Source organism: Lutra lutra, chromosome 8 (assembly GCF_902655055.1).
Source record: "Lutra lutra chromosome 8, mLutLut1.2, whole genome shotgun sequence".
NCBI classification, from domain to species: Eukaryota; Metazoa; Chordata; class Mammalia; order Carnivora; family Mustelidae; genus Lutra; species Lutra lutra.
In genome coordinates, this window is record NC_062285.1 from 97,323,115 (window position 1) to 97,346,247 (window position 23,133).

The window sequence follows — 23,133 nt, forward strand, 5'->3', positions numbered from 1 at the left end:
AGCAGTAAATATCAAGGACATACATACAAGGAGAACATTGGTACCAGGCAAAGAATCCATTAACAGAAAAGGGGAAAGGGAGCAAAAATGGGTATCTGACTTTTTGGCTACCTAGAATCTGAATCTTCTCCCTATATCTCTCTATCTCTCCAATCTTCACAAATTGGGTAGTTCTTCCAATTTGTGAGGCAGAGATTACTACCCACTATATTAGCTAAAAATGACAGATGTTTTCCCAGTTGCCCTTGCAATTAGGGTTCAGTCAGGTGGCTTACGCTCTAGAAAAAAGACCTTCCTTATCAGGGTCCACTTTCCTTAGAACGATAGGGATTAGTTCTGGCCTATGGAGAGTTATCTACTTTTATCACTAAAGGCCTTGAATTTTAATTTTAAATGAAATTAATTTTAACTGTCATAGACTCCAGGTGGGCTTGTGGCTGTCAGTATCTTGCTGAGTCCAAAACAAAGGGGATTTTGTTTTCTGAAACCATTGCATAGGAGCAAGACATTTTATCAGACTCTGCAGATCAGGGAGCTATGCAATGGCACTTAATGCAGTTCAATGGTCTTAACCCAGATGGTCCGACCAAGATGAAATCACACTATAGGTGGCTGCACTTCCCACTCCAGGAAAGAGTGTATATTCCTCTGGAAACTTGAGGAACTGACTGTACCCCGCCCCCAACCCCAGTTAATTTTATAGAAAGAATCAATGACTAAGTGGATATTTTCGTATCCCTCTCCTCCACTTTTGGCCATTTTCATGCTTTGTAACTGCTGTTGTCCAACACGCCTCAAGACTGCTTTGCAGCGTAGGGCATGAGAATTTACTTCAATGTCTACATGAGACTCCCAAGCTAGCTTTCTGCGTCCTAGTCATTCATAAGCATCCCAAAACCACTTGTAACACTCTAGAACTGAGTTGCTTCTTTCTATCCTGTAGGGGAAAAAAAGACACAGAGGTCTCAGATACCTCTGAGGCAACACTTCAGATCCTCTTAGCCACATCCCACTCTTGTTTTAGTACCAGCAATTCTGTATGGGTTCCTGCTGACAGTGTCTCAGGCTGCACCATGTGCCTCTCATCTCCCACCCCCGGGAAATTAGGTTAATGCCAAGATACAGAATGCCACAGGACTCTCCACAGGACTTTCTTTAGGACTCTCCTATGTGAATCACTGAAATATAGGGAGTGAATGCCCCATGAGGCAAACATTTGACAAAAGGCGACAGCTAGTAGATAAAACGGGCTCCCCCCTTTCTCCCTCCAGATGGACTTTTTGAGATGCAGTTTATATCTTCCTGGAGGACGATCCTGTGCATTTGAAAAATCTAGTCTTACTTGGCGGCTGCCAACTTGATCATTTTATCTCACAGTGGCTCCTCTTTTTCCGCTTTATGCCCCTGGTCCCTCATACCTGGAAATGCATTCCCTAATCGAGTAGACATACCACAAGCTCCTTGCCTCAGGCTCTGCTTTCTGGGTAACCCAGACTAAGACAACACCACAGAGTTCATAGACAAAATTATGCCAGTTTCACTGTTACTGATCACTTTTCCTCACTTGGGAGTCTTCTCTGGCTCCTTATTCAGTTCTATCCTCAGCGTGTGACTTTGCAAGTTACTTAATCTCTGTGAGTTTCATATTATTTAAGACAATATGGAACTAATAATAAATGATGCCTATCTCATCAAGAGTTAGAGGAAGTAAGAGAAAAAATGATTGTAAGCAGTAAATACAGTGCTTGGCATGTGGTCAAAATGCAGTAACTGTCAGTTGTTAATATTATTACTATAAAAATTAGTTTTATTTGCAACATAATGGATGTCTAGAGGAGATGGAAAAAAGAAAAGGAGTTCACTTACAGATACTTTGGGGAGGTTGGAAAGATATGTTCACATGCCTAAGAGCACATGTCATAACACTATACAATAAATCCTCTAGGTTCCATTCTATAATCCCCCAAAAATCGATTAAGAAATCGAGCCATAGGGCGCCTGGGTGGCTCAGTGGGTTAAGCCGCTGCCTTCGGCTCAGGTCATGATCTCAGGGTCCTGGGATCAAGGCCCGCATCGGGCTCTCTGCTCAGCAGGGAGCCTGCTTCTCTCTCTCCCTCTCCGCCTGCCTCTTTGTCTACTTGTGATCTCTCTCTGTCAAATAAATAAATAAAATCTTTAAAAAAAAAAAAGAAATCGAGCCATAACTCCTTCCAGAGTTAGGCTTTTACAGCCATAGTGAAATGATCATTTTGAGCATTTGAGTATTTTTAAAGGCTCAGTAAGTTGTGGCCCGAGGTTTTTTTGACATTTTCATCTGTGGCTTCCTTCTCAAGGGGCCATCACAGCCAAGGGATGGCCCAGGCTTCTCTCATCTGAAGCTCTGTCCATCGATTCTGAGCCGTGCCTGGGACTTCTGAAAGGAGATGTCCTGCTTCTCACATCTTGCCATTCTTTGATCCCAGAGTCTCAATTGTGTTGTTTTTGGCTTTTATATGCTGATGAAAAGATTTATGTGGATTTAATTTTCTTTAGTCTCTGGCTGCCCAAGATTTTGGTGTTTGTAATTGCACAGGGAACTATGATCAACTACAGCCTTTTTTTTTTTTTTTGTGCTGGGTGTAAGTTTTCACAGTAGCGGGAAGTCAGAAGTGATTTGTAGGTTACTAAATCTTAGGCTTTGTTTAACATATAATTTTTATGGTCAGCGAGAGTGAATAAGGTCCTAATATTTCAGAACTTCATATAGGAAGTAAGCCAGTATGAAAAATTACACTGTCCACCAACCAAAGCTAGCTATTGCATAATGTATCTTCTCAAAAAACTAATCCTGACCCCTCCTCCCATCTCGTTTTTGTCCTCCAAGTCTGGAATTCTTATTAAATGAAGGCCTGGTGCTTGTTTTTCTTTGGTAATGCAGCAGATACAAAATGTCCCTCACATCGCATGCAAATTTACAAAGCGGATGCAGCTTCCTTGTGTCCCTCTTAACTGATGTTCTCTCCCAGATGATCCCGCAGCCAGCTAGATAATGGAAAGTTAAAAGCCCAGTTGTAGTATAAATATGGAACCTTAGTCTGATCCAGTTATTTAAAATCTCTCTAGGTTTTTCAATCCCTGGTCTCTTAACTCTGGTAAATCCTAAATGCTTCAGTGTTCCTTCTGCTCAACTCCAGGCAGCTGGATGTGAAGAATAATATAGGCTGGTTAGGTGGCAAGACGGGGGTCCCCAAGTCTATGCTGGTCTCAGACGCCTCCTGGTCTCAGAAATCCAGTGGCTGGAAGAAATGCTTCCTCAAATGGCATTCACCAAGGGGCTACTGGCCCTATTTGTCTGCAAATGCCTTTCTATCCACCACTCTCTCAGTATTCAGACTCAGCCTCTCTGGGGCTAATAGTATTTCAGAGGCCTTCAGGTAAGGGGAATTAGGAACTTTGCCTCACACTCACTGTGGTAGACATAAGGATCACTGCCCAGGTCCCCCTTCAAGCCTTGGTAGCTGGAGAGTGATCAGCAGATGGTCTCTGTCCTACAGCGCCTTCAGGATCTGCTTCAGCTACAGAAAGACATCTTGCCGGTGGTCACACCCTTCCCAGAGTGACCCTCATCTTATGACTGACTGACTTGGGAGTATGAAGGCCTGGCCCATTTAGCAGATTGTAATTCAACACTGACTGGTAGTTCTCGTTCCAGAGTTTCCCTTTGGGTTGGCTGAGATTCTGTTGGGTCTCATCACAATCTCACCAATTGCTCTCTCTGCCCAATCCTGCTCCTTCCCTCCCTTTTTCACAGGTATTAATCCCTAATAAACCTCTTGCACCCCAATTCTGTCTCAGCATCTGCTTCCAGAGAAGCCAACTAATACCACTGATCTACTTACCTGTCTTCTGCCACTACCTTCATGCCGTCATGAAGTGGAAATTAACTTTGTGGAGGCTCTTTCCAAAGGTTCTCAGTCTCCTTCTGTGCAAAGGATATCCAGCACTTAAGCCCAGTGCTCCTGGACTTCCATTCCATTCTAGATACTTCTAAAGACAGTCCCTAACCTCTGCTTGAAGCCTGGTGTTCACAGAGGACAGGACAAGGTCTTGGGCCTGTCAGCTTCTTGATTCTATCTCTCTTTCTTATTATTCACAAAATTATTCAAGTCAGAAGGAGTAGCCTTTTGGCTTCTCTTTATCTCTTTCTTCCATCCTGGATATAGAGTAAAATTCTGTGATCTGGTTCACCAAGTCTGTCTCTTAATATGATAAAGGTAGGTGTTAAATTTAGGAAATCTTTTTATTTCTTTACTATTATTAACATATAGTGTATTATTTGTTTCAGGGGTACATGCCTGTGATTCATCAGCCTTACACAATTCACACCGCTCACCATGGCACATACCCTCTCCAATATCCATCACCCGGCCACCCCATCCTTCCCACCCCCCTCCACTCCAGCAACTTCAGTTTGTTTCCTGAGATTAGGAGTCTCTTATGGTTGTCTCCTTCTCTGGTTTCCTCTGATTTCATTAGTCTTTTTATTTCTTTAAAAAAAAAAAAAAAAAGGTCTGACTTTCAAATCTACTCTTCTGTTGATATTCAAAGAACCTATTTTGAAGGCCAGATACTATATACTCTTTCTTTCTCTCTCATTTCCATATGACAATCAAATTTAATTCCTCCTGTCTTCTTTTCCTCATAGATTCATGGATCTGCCCTCAAGACAACTTTTAATTTTAATTTTAATAGGGACCATAACCAGTCCTTGGTGTAAACATAGGCTATACTCTGTTGTTGTTGTTGTTTTAAAGATTTTTATTTATTTATTTGACAGACAGAGATCACAGGTAGGCAGAGAGACAGGCAGAGAGAGAGGAGGAAGCAGGATCCCTGCTGAGCAGGGACCCCAATGCGGGGCTCGATCCCAGGACCCTGAGATCATGACCTGAGCGGAAGGCAGAGGCTTCAACCCACTGAGCCACCTCTGAAGCCCTACCCACCAAGTAGCAGAAGAAAATACACCATATTTTGGTACAATCCAGTAATGTCATCTGACCTATCGTTTGATGTCTACAATCTCTGCATGGATGCCCCAGGAAAATATTCAGTCTTTTGGAATTCTGCTCTTTCCCTTGCTCCTTTCCTAGCTGGCAGTAAGAGAAAAGGGGAGGTAGGGTCTACTGGCTTACTTTAGGCTGTGGGGTGACTATCACAGTGTGTAAGGAGACATACCAGTATCCACTACTGAAATCCATGTTTTCCATTCCTAGTTAGGGAAGTCCCTGCTCTCCACTCTAACCTTAGGCTTCTGCTGATCTCTGGCTGCTTTAGTGCTTCTGCTTGCTTTCCAGCCTGTGTTCACCACCCCTGAGCTCCAGGGAACTACAAGTTCTGCTATTCGTTGACCTGGCCTTCTCTTACCATCACCTCCATACCCTCACTACCACACCATGTGGATGTAGCAATGAACTCCAAATTGGACTTCCCATATTATGCCTAGACGAGGGAAGCAGACCATTAGCCTTGATGTTTTTGGAGGCTTCCTACCTTGCTGGGTGTTTCTGAAAGTGCTTCTTTCTACCTGCTTTCTTGAGGTGCTTTCTGGTGCTCCCAATCCTAAGGAGAAAGGGCTGTTTCAAGGACCCTGCTAGCTGACTTTCTTAATCTCCTTTTGCTATGCTTCTTCCTCTAATCCGTGTTTCCTCTATGCTATATCCTTATCCTAGTCTAGACAGAAAGCCAGTGGAGAGAGACTTCAAAGAAAGAAATTTATATTTTAGATATTCAGGCTTAATTCTCTGTATGTTAATAATGCTAAAAGAAATTTAAAAATCATTTCTTTCTTAGCAAAACTTGGCTTTGGAGTCTCAATTCAGTCTCACACAAATAGATAAACAATGATCTTCTTGTTCTAATAGGTATTTATCCTTTTCCTGAAGCACTTAAACCCTTTCTTTATAGGGTGAGAAGTTGCCAGCTAACAGGATTTATCAGACATGGAAATGTATCTGAATAATATTTCAAATGAATATTATGCCTGTTGAATAAAAATAATAACTACTTGTTACCTACGCAGCAGTGATTGATTGTGCTTTGCATGTATTATCTCACTTAATTTGCATAATAACCCTGGGGGAAAGTATTATTATCCCAATTTTGAAAATGATTAGTGAGGCCCAAGAGGGCTAAACAACTTGCCTAAGGTCACATAATTAATAAGGGTTGGACTGGTACACAAATTCAGGTCTGACTCCAAACCCCTTGCTCTAACCACTAGAATTTCTCCATTAGAAAAAGTCATGTTTGACCATAAGACATAATTTTGATCACAGACAACTCTCATTTGGTGGCTTAACTTTTCTATTTCGTGAGCAACAACTGGGCATAGTGTTGGAGAAACAGGCTTTGAAGATGAGCTGTGTTTCTCTGCTTCTTCACCAGTAAAGTGGAGGTTATGCTACTGTTAACCCACAAGATGATGCGAGGTTTAAGTTAGTTAATATATGACCAGCTTTTGGCACAGTGCTTGGCACATGGGAGGCTTCAGTAACCGTTAACTATTGCTGTTACGAGAGTCTCGGGATTGCACTGTCTTTATCTTCAGGCTGAAGATTTCAAAATCAAACGTTAAAAAAAAATAGGAGTTTTTAATTTCTGACATTCATAAGTATTTAAATTGGGTTCTGTTTTTTCTTTTCTCCCTTTATTGCTTAGAAATTAACCTCTATTCAACTGTAGGAAGGAAAATCCTGCTGTGAATGTTTAGGGAAAATGGAATCACCCTGTCAGAAATATCACCTATTGCTTTGTTTGTTGTGTTGCTCTATGCTAGAAGGAGCAGTTGCTCTAATGAAACATTTCCATGAGTTGTTGTTGTTATTATTATTATAATTACCATTATTATGAATATTTTGCCTTTGCAGAGAGTCAAGGAGGGAGTAGAGGAAAGTGTGCAGGCTTTGCAGTCAAACATACCCAAGCCTGAATCCAGTTTCTAACTGATCCTTGGAAAGTGACTTAATTGAGTTTCAGCTTTTGTCATTTGTGCCTACCTCCCTGATATAACTGATATCAGATAAAATGATATAATACGCTTCAGATGCCTAATATTAACTGCCACATTCCAAGAGCTCAGTGAGAGTTATTTTACTTTCTTATCTCTGTCTTTTGTCCTTTCCCACTGCCTTTAATTTAGAAAGTTAGCCCTAAGTGTATGGGGGAAGGGGCAGGATTAGAATTTTGGAGATCTTATTATATAGTAAATGGTATGGGTTAAACTATAGCCTCCACCAGTTCACTTATTGATGTCCTATACACTGGAATGTGACCTGATTTGGAAAACAGAGTTGTTGCAAATGTAATTAGTTAAGATGAATTCATGTTGGAGTAAGGTGGTCCCTAACTTAATATGATGAGTGCCCTTATATAAAGGGAAAAATCTGGACATAGACATGCACACAGGGAAAGCACTATGCAGAGATTCCGCTAATGCTTCTCCAAGCCGAGGAATGACAAAGATTGTCAGCAAACCACCAGAAGCTAGGTGAGAAGCATAAAACAGGTTCTGTCTAACAGCTCTTGGAAAGAATCAACCCCTGACAACACCTTGACTTTGGACTTTTAGCCTCCAGAACTGAGACAATGCATTTCTCTTGTTAAGGTCACCCAGTTTGTCATGCTTGGTTATGGCAACCCTAGCAACCTAATAAGAAAACAATGATGACTAGAGTCTTCTCTGAGATGTTTAGCTTAGAAATTCTAAATGTTGGCTTATTAAACTTTTACTTATTTAAAAAATTAAATTCTTCAATCAAAATCAAGATAAGTCAACTGTTTATCCAGAGAAGTTACTAAAAATGAAGAATGACAGATAAATCCCCCAAGGGATTTCATAGAACACTACTATAAAAAATTTAAGAGTTAACATTTGTAAATGGCTTCTGATGAAACTTTTACCAATTCCCCATTAAAATAATTAGAAATGATATGGGAAGAAATGTGACAATTACAATAATACTAAAATCGAAGACTCGCAATCAACCTTTTGCCAAAATCTAGTATACACATAAACCACAAGTAGGTGGAAGTGGATTGGGAATCCATTTTCAAACGGCCTGTAAATACGTACTGCGGAAACTGTTGGCCTGAAGGAAAGTGAGAAGACCCTTCGTTTCTTTCCCACGCCCATCTCTAGGCTATGCTGTTCAAGGTCTTGGCCCTAAGAAAAATGCACAGCCATAGGGTATGATTTTTGATATGTCCGGATTATTATTCAGCATTCTCCTATCCCAATTAGTGTCTAACTTTCCACATTCATTCAGAAAGTGGATTTCTTGAACCTAAGAGTGCAAAAAATAGGTGATGGGAACAGCTCATGATCTCAGGAAACACTTTATTTACATTTACCAGTTTATTACCAAGGATACAATTCAGGAACAGCCAAATGAATGAGATGCTTAGTAGGGCAAGGTATGGGGGGAGGGATGTGGAGCTTCCAAACTCTCTCCAGAGCACCTCAGAGTGTGAACCAGCCCCAAACTCATCAAACTTCCTTGTTCAAGAGTTGCTATAGCGCTTCATCTCCAGCTCTGCTTTCCTCTCCTGCCCTGAAGTTAGGAATGAGGCTGAAATTTTAACCCTCTAATCACTTGGTCTTTCTGGTCACTGGCCTCACCCTGAGGCTTGTAAGAGACTGGCCCACCCCCCACCCCCCAGCCTTAATCATCTCATTAGCATAAACTTGGGTCTAATCTTAAGAGGCTTGTTATGAATAACAAAAGATATTCCTATCACTCAGTAAATTCCCAGGGTTTTAGGATCTCTGTGCCAGGAATCTGGGATAAAAACAAATATATTTATTATTATACCACACCCCTCCATAGAGACTGTACTGTTTTGCATTCCTACCAATATTGTATGAGAGTACCCTTTCCTCTCAGCTTGCTAAACTTACAAATTTTTGCCAATCTGACATTTGGGTATAGTATTTCAGTCTGTATTTCTCTTATTATAATAAAATTGGTCACTATTTAAGGGCTATGTACATGTGCACATATATACATATAAATTGTTTATATCTCATGTCCATTTTTTTTTCTGTAGGAATTTTGGTCTTTTTCACTTCAATCTTTACAAGTTTTTGATATATTAGGGAAATTAGTGCTTTATCTGTGATATATGTTGCAAATATATACTCTCAATTTGTTGTTTGTCCTCTAACTTTGCTTATTGTGGGCTTTTTTTTTTTTGGCCATGAAAATAGTTTTAATTTTTATATAATCAAATTTATCAACTTTCTGAACTGTATCTGAATTCTAAGTCATACTTAGATACTTTTCCCTCCACCTAGGCTATAAAAAAAATGATTCATGTTTTCTTCTGGCATTGTACAGGTCAATTTTTTAACATTTTGATCTCTGATTCACTTGAAGTTTATTTTTATGTGTGGCTGATGAATTGGTCAGATTTTACCTTTAAAATAATTTTCAAAGATGTGGCAAAATATACCTAGTAATGATTTTTTAAAAAAAGGAAGATACAAAACTGTATGTTCAATATGACCTCCACATACATAGAAAACACACTAGAACAAAATACACCAAAATGTTACAAATGGTTATCTGGTTAACAACGTTATGGGAAATTTAAAATGTTCTCTTCTAAAATACGCTTTCACACTTTCTATAATAAACATGTCATACTTTAAAACGAGAAAGAAAGGAAGTATGTGGTCTTTAATTTTAATAAATAAGTAAATAACACTTGGCCCTGCTAGTTTTTTGGTAGTCTGAAACAGAGAAGTAGAAAATACATATTTAGTTGAAACGGAGAACAGGGGAGCGATATATACTTCCCTCTCTCCTCTTTGCACATCTCTCTGCCTTTCTTCGCATTTTTTTCTCTCCCATTTTCTCACTCTCCCAAGTCTTCCGTAGCAGTAAAACACAGGCAGAAATGAGCAAGCTCCTGTAGCATATTGTTTTATTCTGCAAAAGCTACTTGGGGTGAATGCTTTCATAAAACACGTCGCAGGTTATGACAAGAACTCAGAGAGACCACAATGCTAATGGAAAAATGTAAAGCCTGTGGCATACAAATCGCCCCTCCCCACTCAGCTCACAGTCCTGCAACAGCAACCAAGGGGGAAACCTACTATACAAGGCTTTCTGTGTTATCCTAGGGGTGTAAAATTCCAGGTCCCTTCATTTTAGCAGTTTGGATGTGGTCAGAGGAGAATTATGCCCCTTCTTTATTTTATGGCACTAGTGATGTGCAGCTTGTCCCCAGGAGGTGCAGCTGAAAAATCAATGCCAGATGGCTCAGTAGGAGACAAAGCTAATGGTCTGTGCTGTTCTTAGTCTCCCCAAGAGGAAAGCTATGCAGTAGGGGTACTCAGCATTGTCACACCCAGTGGTTAACGATGACATTTGTTGAGTGTTCATCATGTGCTGAAGTCTGTTTTACATGCATTGTCTCATGAAATCATCATGCAACAGTGCAAGGAAGCCATTCCTATTAAGGCATATATATGTACGTCTCACAGTTGTAAATAAATAACTTTCCCTAAATCAGACAGCCTGGGGGTGGCAGAACCAGAATTTGAAAATTTGAACCCTTGCCTGTTAGGCTCCAAAGTCAATGCTTCAAAGGGTATTCTAAAAGTCATGGGGGAAGTGTCAGTACCAAGAAGCAATAGCTTAACATATCTTGATTTTATCAGTGAAACTTGTAACACATCCAGATAGCACAAGACTTCCTTGGAAACATTTTCTAACAGCCTTTCTCCATGCGGGGTCACAGAAAATTAAACTCTACCAAAAAATGAGTTGAATATTATCTTTCCACTTCTTCCAAGGATGGTGGCACATAACACATAGTAGCATTCTAGTTGCAAAGAAAAGTTAATTCATTACACAAAATGGTGACTTAGGACATTAGGTCTTATTTCTCTCTCCCCCTCTTCTCTCTTCCCATCTCTCTCTCTTTCTCTGTCCTTCTATCCCTGTGTGTGTGTATATGTATGTGTTTCCCTCTCTTAAGAAAGGTTGCAAGGGAGAGGGTTGCCTGGCTAACTGAGTCTGAGGGGCATGCGACTCTTGATCTTGGGGTCATGGGTTCAAGCCCCACGTTGGGTGTAGAGATTAAATAAAGAAAACTTAAAAAAAAAAAAGAAAGGTTGCAAAGATAATAGACCTACAGTACAATTAACAGCAGAATTCTCCCCAGTTATGAATTCTCCATTATATAATGAATTCTCCAGTAACAGTGTCTCTGAAGGAGGTCTTTTACTCAGGACTTTATATTGATTATAAAAGGATAAATGCTATATTGCATAGTAGTACCCCACCATCAATCTAAGCAATCATTCATAGCACAACACTACAAATAATACACTGGGTGCTTCTGATACTTGCTCAAACCCTTCCTTGTTGAGGGATAGGTGAATCCTGAGCTGGGAGGACCAAAGAAAGAATCCCTGCCCTCCCCTGTTAGGTCTTCTTCTTTGTTTGTCTTATTCTTCTTTGTTTGGACCCTCTTTGGAGTTGCCCACTCCCTACTGGACTGGGATTTACACACTACTATTTATGTTAGTACAATTGCTTAGAGTTCAAACTCTAATCATAAAATTTTTATCAATAGTATTTTATACCTCTAACCAGTGTTGCTTCTAATTTGAAATGATGACATGATGGCACTTGGAATAGTTTGTTTCACTGGTGTATATTCTTTAAATAACAACCAGAACTTCTTTTTCTCTTTCTCTTTCTCACTATCCTTAAACCTTGCCTTTTCTTTTTCAAAAGAGATTAACATTCAGGTTCAGTACTAGCTGAAAAATATCTTTCCTCTTGGTACTGATGTTCCCATAATTTATTGAATCTCATGGTTCTTGGCTAAATGGCTGTTTGGTGGCTTCCTAATGGCTTTCATTTAAGCAAAACCAGCATTGTTAGCTATCAATGATTGTTTGATGTTCCAGAAAATATCCTCATGTTGGATGCTCGATGCCAAAAACCATCTTTTTTCAAACATAGATGAAATGTTTCAGCAATGTTTGCCTTTTTGTGGGAAAGAAAAAAGGCATAACATTCTTGAAATGTTTTGAGGGAAATTGTAGATGTCTTGTAGACTACAGCTTGGGCCGAGTGATCTAAATACCAGCAACACTGGTGACAACATGAGAAATGTCACAACGTGTCCTAAGTTCTCTTGTTTTTCACTCTTGGATAGCTGAGAATATAGAATGGTGCCAGAATACTTGAACTCTTTCTTTGATTCACCCTCTCTTAAACCTCCAGTCATGGGGGGATGGTGATTAATAAAAGTAAGGGTGTACAGTCAAAGCTCCTCTATTCCTAGGTAATACTATTACCATGGGGTGCTGGGAAGATAGAGGAAGAAAGGGACCATTTAGCACAGTGCCTGTACAAAGACATATTAATAATCACTCTAGTTACCATCATAACTGACATTTACTGAGTGCTCTGTAAGTGCCAGGTATTACATCAATAATTTCTATGGATTTTTTCATACCACTCACAACCACCCACCGACATAGGTACTATTATAATTATTTCATTTTATAGGTGAGAAAACTATGGTGAAGAGAGGCTAAATAATTTGTCTAAGGTCACATAGCCCATGTGATGGAGCCTGGATTCAAACTCAGGCAACTTGATTACACTGCACTACATTGATCTGATAAATAAATGCTAAATATTAGCAAAATGTGATGCTTCCTGTGTGATCCTTTCAAGCAGCCTAAAGCACTGGACATTCAAGGAGAAATTCCCAACCTAAAGAATTAAACTCAGAAGATTTTTAATGGTGCTACATGTTGGGGCTAAGCAGCTACAGGAGTATCATCCATAATCACTTGCCACTATCCTCGGGAAGGTAAAATTTGACAAAAAAAATTTCCACCAAAAGCAGCAATGAGTTCATTATCTATGAGATTGGAATTGTGAACTACTTAAATCCCCATTCAAGGACACTAAAACTCCTCCATCCTCCCCAATTTCTTTCTTCTTAAGATGGCATCTAATTGCAAGGGGCCTTTAACGTCCTAATGGTATTGAGTCCACACACTTATGTTCTATATGTGGCCCTCTGTGTTTTAAAATGTTCTAGGATATGTTCTAATCAGGTATGGTAAGACTTGAAAACATGGAAATGATTGTCAACAAGGAATAAGTTTATATTCACAGATTCCTTGAAATAAGAGGCAAGGCATACCATATGGGGCCAAATGCGGAAGCACCAAGGTCAGTCAGGAATCAGAGGGAGCAAGAGGAAGGCATGGGTAAGAGCTTTTATTGTGGCTTTTGTGGGAAGGAATGGGCCAGGCAGGGTAAACAAAGACATGCCTAGCATTGGCTATTTTGAAAAATTTTGGTGGATTCTAAGACGTAGGAACTGCCCCTCCTTGTCTGATACCTGCCCTGGGATGATTAAGGCAGGGTTATGGTGGCTTGGCCCAGTAAGGAGATGGTTGCTGATATGGGCACTAGATTGGTTGATTTGCATTTAAAGATTATGCTCTCAGGTGAATGTTTGCTATCTCTAGGAGTTATCTAATCCTGAGAGGGATAATCTTTACCTATTAAGGCCCTGAGATATCATAGCATCGTAAAATACAAAAAATAAAAAATATTATTAATATACTCTAGTTGAAGTGTCTCATCATATTTGTCTCAGATATTGCCTTTGGTCTTACTAATTCTACTCCTCAAGTGTCTATAACTCATGGAGCCTAGGCCTGGTCCATGCAAGAGAAGTTGCTTCAGGTAAGTCGTCTTTCTCCCTGAGTAGGCCTCTCTGTTCTCCTTTGCACGGATGATTCTTTTAGTTTTAATTGCAACTTCTATGCAGTCCCAAGCTTATGCAGGTGGTCAGTGAAGGGCTTGAGAGCAATGGCAAAAAGAAGGCAGCTTGTGCCCTTGTGGGATCACTAAAGAGGCCACCTTGCAGAATGCTTTCATGCCAATAGCACTCAGCTGCTGAGTAGAGTAAAAATGGCAGCATGGTGTGGTCAGGCAGAGACAGAGAGATTGGGCTAGCACTACCAAACTTTCACGAGCGCCTCTTTGACATAGAAGACATCCAGAAGTTTCCTAGAGGCATCTGTGAGTATAAGAAGGGAGATGTCATCTGAGGTACAGAAATATAAAGTGGCGTTTTCGCACATCTGAGATGCAATGTATAAATTGTCAATTCCAATACACAGAGTGTATTTGGTAATAATAATATTGAGAATAATAACAAAATAGACAAACTTATAGGTAGACTAATCAAAACAAAAAGTTACCTTAACTTTTGTTACTTTGCAAATGCAAAGTATTTGTCACTTTGCAAATGCAATCATTTAAAAAATAATTAAGCATCATAAATAACAGTATACTGATGAACTTAAAAATTTCAATGAAATAGACAAAATTTCTAGGGAAGAAATTGCCAAATTGTTCTTTAAATATGTCAGCAGTGTCCCTACTCTACTTTAGGATTGCCTAACTTCTGTTTCTTCTGCTTGGAATGTTCTTTACCAGTTAGCTGTCTAGTGAGGTCTTCTCCTTTCCTACAGGTCTTTCCTCAGATATACATTTTTATGAAGACTTTCTTAGATGCTCAATTTAAAGTCCAATCCTTCACACACATTTCACATCGCTTTTATTTTTTTATTCTTTTCTTTAATAGCAATTGCTATCTAACATGTTATATATTTTACTTACCAATCTTGTTCATTGACTGCTTTCTTAAATGTAATCTATAAGGGCAAGGGTTTTTTTTTTTAATTTATTTTGTTCACTACTATACTCTGTTGCCTAGGTGCCTGGCACATGGAAGTACTCAATGAATATTTGTTAAACGAAAGATATAATTAATGAAAAAGTTCCCAAATTGCCATATGGAATTGAATGCATAGATAGATAGATAGATAGATAGATAGATAATGATCAAATAGATGAAGACTGCGAAGGCAAAAATGATTTAACAGGAGAAAAATCTTCAAATTAAATCATCACATTTACTGCATTAAGAGATTGATAAGGAAATGCCATATGTTCCTCTCAATAAAGCAGAAAAAAAAACAACTAAAAAAGATGTGCATAGAAGGCAATTTCTCCTACCTAATCAAGTAAATCTATCAAAAACTAACAACAAACATCAGTCTAAATGCTGAAAATTTTTTTAAAGATTTTATTTATTTATTTGTCAGAGAGAAAGAGAGAGAGCAAGAGCGCACAAGCAGGCAGAGTGGCAGGCAGAGGCAGAGAGAGAAGCAGGCTCCCCGCCAAGCAAGGAGCCCAACGTGGGACTCCATCCCAGGACACTGGGATCATGACCTGAGCCTAAGGCAACATCTTAACCCACTGAACCACCCAGGCATCCCTGAAAAAATTTTTTTTAAAGATTTATTTATTTATTTATTTATTTGACAGACAGAGATCGCAAGTAGGCAGAGTCAGGCAGAGAGAGAGGAGGAAGCAGGCTCCCTGCTGAGCAGAGAGCCCGAAGCGGGGATCTGTCCCAGGACCCTGAGATCATAACCTAAGCTGAAAGCAGACGCGTAATGACTGAGCCACCCAGGCCCCTAAATGGTGAAATTTTAGAAGCACTCCAAATAAAATAAGAAACAAGACAAGGATGCCTAAAATCATCCTACTATACAACATTGAACTGAAGTTCCTAACTAAAGAAATAATACAAGATAAAAGAGGTTAAGAACTGGAAGGAAAAGACCAAAATTTTATCTGTAGAATATATGATTATCATCCTAGAAAATGCAAAAGAAACCTCAGATAGCTTGTAAAACTGAGAGAATTCAAAGATTATCCAACCTAAGATTGTTGGACAATAAAAAAAAAACCACACTTAAATACTAACAATAAAGATTAGAAAATATAATAAAAAACTTTAAATCAGGCAAGACACTTAAGGAGAATATTACATAACTCTGTTAAAGAACATAAAAACATATAACACAAAAACAAAAATGTAATTGGGATACATACACCAGATGATGCTAACTTTGGAAAGGGAAGATAATGGGCCTGGCAGAGAAAATGTAGAGATTTTAATGCTTTACTTAAAAAAGAAAAAATAACTGAAGGGAATAAAATGTAATATTTGTTCATTTCAGTGGCAAATATTTATCATAGATGTTTATTATATTTTCTATGTTTTGAGTCCCCCTGCCCCCAAACATAAATAAAGGCAGAAAGGGATCTTACTAATCTGAAAAAAGAATTTTTTTAAAAAAATATTTAATTAATTAATTTGACAGAGAGAGAGCACAAGCAGGTCAGGGTTAGGGTTAGGCCAGAGACAGAGGGAGAGGAAGAAGCAGACTTCCCACTGAGCAGGGAGCCCCATGTGGGACTCAATCCCAGGACTCTGGGATCATGACCTGAGCCAAAGGCAGATGCTTAACCAACTGAGCCACCCAGGCACCCCTGAAAAAAGGATTTTATTAAAAAAATAATAATAATAATAACAAAGATGTCTTCATTGGTTATTGAATCTATTAGCATCAAGTGTGCTTGGTTTTTTTATAAATATTTTTAGAAATATTATAATATCTTTAAAAACCCTATCTTAGGCCTTTTAGACATGATGTACTTCCTGGACTTCAAAAGCACTTGTGACCAGATAGTATAAACTACTGCAGTGATTCCTGGGCTTTATTCTAGTAGATCCGAAAACATTACTCTCAGGTGGGTTTTTTGCAGAATCTACACCCTAGTTTTTTGTTTGTTTGTTTGTTTGTTTTTAAAGATTTTTATTTATTTATTTGACAGAGAGAAATCACAAGTAGGCAGAGAGGCAGGCAGAGAGAGAGGAGGAAGCAGGCTCTCTGCGGAGCAGAAAGCCCGATGTGGGGCTTGAACCCAGGACCTGGGATCATGACCTGAGCCGAAGGCAGCGGCTTAACCCACTGAGCCACCCAGGCGCCCCTACACCCTAGTTTTGAAGCTACAAGTAGAGCATGAACATTCAATGGCCAAGCAGGACTTGGCACACTTGGACATGTAGGGAGATCTTCCAAAGCTTTCATTTTCTGCTTCTGCTGACCTGTTTGGCAAGAGAGCTATACCAAATATTAAAGAAACACTTTTACTGGAAGAGGTTAAAAATTCTATGGCATAGTGAGGCGATCTCATGTGTTTTCAGAATCTTGTGTTCTTTCTCCATTCTGAATTACGGTACATTCTAGTGTGTGGGGAAGTTTTATTTTATCTAATTGTTCCAGAGTTTACACACTGTTCAGAATATAATTTATAAGTTAATTTCTATGTTAATGACAACCACCCAAAGGGCAAATTTGATATACAAATTATTAAATCATTCTGTCTGCATATTCTCTTCTTTTGGACAATTACTTTTTCCAAATAATACCGGCCAATCGTACAACTATAATTACTTTGTGCTCTGCTAATAGAAGTCTGGTAGAGAGCTAGCAGTTAAAGAAATTCTTATCTGTAGCTACAAAAAAGATGGGTCCTTGGAATCCTTATAGACACATGTCCCATTTAAATACTGAAAAAATTACTGGGTTTCTTCATCAGAGGAGTATAAACGTTTTGACCTAAAATGCAAACATTTTGGTTTATTTTGAATTCACTGATCTACCTTGTAACAACTCTAAGCATGAAACTGGAAATTGCTTCTGTGCATGCAGAAAGTAGGCAAACGCAGATGTGATCACAAAGAAAAAACATTCCAAACAAGCATCAAAGTGGGGAGGGGAATAAATTCAGGGTGTTTCTCCCTAATCCTCTACTAAAGGGTTTAGCTCTGAAACAGAGCCGCTGTTTGGCAAAACTATGAGACAAACCGATCTGGATTTGGTGCCCTTTTCGTCTCTTCTCTTCCCTTGTAGTCCTCATTCCCACAGCAGCTGGCATGCCCTTCACAGTGTGCTATATAGACCTAGGTCGATATAGACCAGGGCCTCAAAATGATGTTCTTACCTCTTCCGCCATATCAAAATCCTATTTCTGCAGTGCTATGCTCTGAGGTAATAGCTCCAGAATAAAGCAATTCCTTACTAAATTGCTAGTGATGGGGTATGACTCTACATGGGTCTGCCTATAGAGGGCTACTCTATCTGTAACAGCTGCCTAAAGGTCCTCTGCCTGCTCTGCTACCTCTCCTGGTAATCAGGTCACTTTAGGGACCCACAAGACTGCAGGGTTATGAAGCAAATTCAGGACCAGACTCAGAGCTAAGAGCCTGCTTTATCAAAGCTCGTGTGATGATTACCCCTAAGTAATAGACCTCAATATGGGAGCCCCAAATATTGAGAATGGGTACATGTTGCTGTCAGAGTTACAAAGGGCCAGCCAAGCCATGTATGTCTAAAGCCACCCATTTCTTTGGTGTCTCTCATGGTAAGTGGTACAAAGGGGAAAGTGTACTGTTCACTTTTCAGATCCAAAAGGTGTCTTCTCAGAACAAAACAAAAAGTACCCAAGAACAAGCCATGCTGACTTTGTCTTCCTGAGTATTTTAGAGGACATGGCAGTAAAAAGATTACAGATAAATTATAATCTTGAAAAATACTTTCTGTGGCTCAGAGCCCCGAGAGCACTCTGAATGTCAAAATAAATCTATAAATTCTTTCAGGCATTCAGAGGGGATTATCCTGGGATTTGAGGGAGGGAGACACAGCACAGTTACTGACTATGCAAGAAGTCACTCTATGGAAATAACATTAGACAAACAATTCCAAAATTTGTAAGCATCTAACAGTCACAAGGAATACAGATAGTATTTTTTAAAGTGGACATTGGAAGATGAAATGGTTCTTCTTAAAATTTAAATCATGGGGAGGAGTCATCTCCTTTGAATTCAGAATAGAGCCTGAGTAGTCTATTTGTATTTTAGGTTTTTATTGGTGGTGGTGGTAGTGTTGGTTGTGTGTATGTGTGTGGAGTTTTTTTTCCCTCCTTCAGTTAAAGACTTTAGAGTCTATCTTTGAGAACTAAATCCAAAGTAAATCCAGTAGGAGGATTATGTGGTAAATATACAGATGTTTGTAATGAGGACTTTTTTTTTTTGTCTTTAAAAGTAATTATGTACAGGAAAGAGGATTGGCCAGCAAAAGGACATGGTTTTGACCTTCATATTAAAACTATCTGTGGAATATTGTACTTCCTTTCTGTAGTGTGTGTGAACGCACATGCACGAGCGTATGGGATAACACTTAATATACTATGAAGTGGATGGGAATTTTAAAGAGCTTAAGGAACTTTATTTTCCTCCATTAGAAAGTCATAGTCACCCAATTTCCACTATAAACTTTGGTTCTGAGATATGAATAAATAAACATATAACAAAAATTACCATTAAGTAACAATAGTCTATATTTTCTATTGCTCCTTTTGAGAAAAGAGGGTATAAGACATGTGGATGAGAGCTTTAAGTTATCTCAGGGAAATTTTCAAATGGGTAAAATATTGATCTATATGTCTGCCCCATGAATTTATCTTAATAGCATTCTTAGCTTGTGAAGAAAACTAAGACCAACTAGCTTAAGAAAAAAAAAAAAGGAATTTATTTCCTCACATAACTGACATATACAGCTGGCTTTAGACATAACCAATCAAGAGGCTTAAAAATTCTCATTGGGACTTAATCTCTTCATCTATATGTTTTTCCAGCTCATGGCTCTTTTTCTACTTTTTCAACAAAGGTTGGTTTTACTCTGAGGCAGATTCTCCCCTTGCGATACCAAGATGTCTAAACTGAAATCTCTATCAGCACAAGAATCCTAAAGGAACAAACAATTTTAGTTTTTAATAGAATGTCCCTAAAAAACCCCAGTATTGAGTCTCATTAAACCACTATGAAACTATTAAATTCAATAATATATCCATTACAGAGTTACCATATTACATAGTACATACCGAGTAGCTTTTCCATTTAACTGAAATGTTTAGTTTGAGTCCTTGTTAAGTGGTGGCACACAGGTACTTAGCTGTCAATCAATTCTTGGGATTCAGGCATTGTATTTAATAAGGCGACAACATTCAGAGTCTTGGAAGGACAAACTTGAATAAGAATGTGCTGACTTGACTTTGAGGCCTTAAGTAGCTTCCTCCAAGAGGGTTCTAGTTCACCTTTCAGCTGAACTACAAATGGAGAAACACACGCATCTTTGCTCAAAAGGCTGTTTCTGCCTAAAGCTGGGAGAAACAAACTATTGTTTCTCTAGTGATCTGGAGAGGACAGTATTGAAAAATATATATACTCTGTTCTAGACTAATGTTAGTGCCAGGATAAGCAGGGAGTAATAAAAAAATATAAAAAAAAAATTTTTGATGGAGTAAAAAAAAATATGATTGAGAAGCTGGGAAATATTGTAGATATGACTATGGCTCCCCAAGGATGTCCACATCCTAGTCTCTAGAACCTGTCCATGGCAATACTTTGCAGGTGTGAATAAATTAAAGATCTTGAAATGAGGAGATTATCCTGGATTATACAGGTGGGCCCAATATAATCACAAGGGTCCTTATAAGAGAAGGAGACATTACAGTAGAAACAAAGGATGGAGTAATTGCAGGGTTATGAGCCAAGGAATGTGCATGGTCTCTAGAAATTGGAAAGGCAAGAAAATAAATTCTCCCCTATAGCTTCTCTAGGAATATAGCCTCACCAACCCACTTTAGACTTCTGACTTACTGAAGTGTAAAATAATAAATGTGTGCTATGATAAGGTATCAGGTTTGTGGTAATTTGTTATAGCAGCAGTGGGAAACTAATACATGACAGAAGCAAATAATGTAAATGGAAAAAGAAAGGTAAATAGAAACCTTAGGATAGGGGCACCTGGCTGGCTCAGTGAGAAGAGCATTAATTCCTCATCTCTGGGTTGTGAATTTGAGCCCCATTTTGGGTGTAGAGATTACTTAAAGAAATAAAAACTTAAAATAAATAAATAAATAGAAGAAACCCCAGGGTAAACAAAAATAAAAATAAAAACACATGGAACACATGGTCTAACTATGAAACAAACTGAAGTGCAGCTACTGGTTAATAAAGATCAAAGGGAGTTAATGAAAGTGTAACAAAGAGTATACATTTTCCTTCAAAACAGCCAGAGGTTATTACTTTGAATTTGTAATGAAGGAAATACAATCTTGGCACAATAAATTGGCTTGGCACTAAATAAAATTTACTATCATAACAATATAAAGATTATGTATAGCTTTTCCACCTTTAAGTTAACTTTGGGTAAAATACCCAAGGCAGTTGTGTTTGTAAGACAAAATGCAATTTTCAACATCTTTGACAGTGAAAATGTAGTTTCACTGACAGTGTAGGTTACAGAAAGAGAATGAAAAATGAAAAAAAAATGTGTTCATGCTATCTTCTTAACATAATGGGGAGTTAAAAGAGATTGTTGAAAGTTGATGGAACAAAAAGTTAGAGATTTATGAATGTATATTATAGCTATAAAGATGTAGAGTAGAAGAACTAAAAATAATATAAATATTAAACATATGAAGGAGAAGAGAAGATGGGACTAATGCAAATGAGATAAACTCCCATTTTTCTTTTCAAGTTATGACTAGTTTTTAACTTATCAATCTCAGGCAGTATCTATTTATCAACAAATACCTTTTGGTTAAGCTAATATCCAGAAGAATTCAGGTCAGAAAGAGTTAAAAGAAATTTACTGTGATAATGGGATGAAAAGTGAAATCAGAAGGAGCAGAACTTTACTGGTGAATTCTATCATGCATCTAAGGGGGAAAAAAATGGTAATCTCACACAAACATAAAAAGTAAACAACAAAGGAATACTTGACTACCCTTTTTATGAGGCTGCCTTATCCTGATACCATAGACATTATAAGAATAAAGAAATATGAAAATTTGAAATATGAAATTAAATCTAGCAACATATAAAAAAGTAAATGCATCATGACGATGAAATTTGCTTTAGGAATGCAAGGTTGGTTTAATATTCAAAAGTCAATCAATGTAATTTACCAAATTAAAGTAAAAAAGAAAAAAGCATATGATCACCATAACAGCTGAAAAAGCATCTGACAAAATTCAAGAGCTGTTGTGATTAAAAAAATCATTGGTGATATCTATGGAAAACTTGAAGCTAATATTATACTTATTAATGAAAGACTGAAAACTTTTTCCCTGCAATTAAGAACAAAATGAGGAGGGGCGCCTGGGTGGCTCAGTGGGTTGGGCCGCTGTCTTCGGCTCAGGTCATGATCTCAGGGTCCTGGGATCGAGCCCCGCATCGGGCTCTCTGCTCGGCAGGGAGCCTGCTTCCTCCTCTCTTTCTGCCTGCCTTTCTGTCTGCTTGTGATCTCTCTCTGTCAAATAAATAAATAAAATCTTTAAAAAAAAAAAAAAAGAACAAAATGAGGATATTCACTCTCCTTACCTATATTCAATATAGCCAGTGCAAAATAGGGCAAGGAAAAGAAAATAAAAACAACAACAAAAACCAGCATACAGATTGGGAATAAAAAAATCTTTTTTATTTCAAACATAATTGTTTATGTAGAAAATAAAAAATAATCTACAAAAAAAGCTACTAAAATAACTGTGGGTTTAGCATGGCCATTGGATACTAAGTCAATATACCAAAAAAATCATTTATACATACAACAAGCAGGTGACTCAGGCAGTTAAGCGTCTGCCTTCAGCTCAGGTCATGATCTTGGTGTCCTGGGATTGAGTCCCACGTTGGGCTCTCTGCTCAATGGGAAATCTGCTTCTCCCTCTCACCCTGCCTCTGTGCTCTCCCTCTCTCTCTCTCTCAAATAAATAAATAAAATCTTTTTAAAAATTAACATTTTAAATAGCATGAAAACATGAAATATTTAATGATAAATGAAACAAAATATGTATAAATCTTGTACACTGAAAAGTACAAAACACTAGCAAGAGAAATTAAAGAGAAATCTAAACAGAGAGATAAAATAGGCCAGAAAAATTAGTACCATTAAGATGTTACTTCTTCCTAAATCCATATACAGGTGCAATACGATTCCATTCAAAATCTTTGCGATCTTTGGTAGAAGTTAAGATGTGAATTCTTGGGCCACCTAGGTTGCTCAGTGGGTTAAGCCTCTGCCTTTGGCTCAAGTCATGATCTCAGGGTCCTGGGACCGAG

General features: G+C 38.4%; 1 protein-coding gene across 14 annotated transcripts in view; it reads right to left on the minus strand.

Annotated features, from left to right (window-relative positions):
• The window catches only part of LOC125107889 (uncharacterized), a 199,417-nt gene that overhangs the window by 58,167 nt on the left and 118,117 nt on the right, over window positions 1-23,133 (minus strand). For 4 of the 14 annotated variants that reach the window (XR_007129697.1, XR_007129696.1, XM_047743360.1 and 1 more), the window contains exon 4: window positions 8,111-8,200. The exons of 8 other annotated variants lie outside the window; for them this stretch is intronic. Coding sequence is in view for 3 of the 6 variants with exons in the window: in XM_047743360.1 (XP_047599316.1) it covers window positions 8,111-8,170 (60 nt within the window). In the remaining 3 variants the exon portion in view is untranslated. Of the gene's footprint in view, window positions 1-8,110; window positions 8,201-13,824; window positions 14,107-23,133 lie in introns of those variants that run through there. 2 more of the 14 variants (XR_007129694.1, XM_047743362.1) reach the window with 1 other exon arrangement.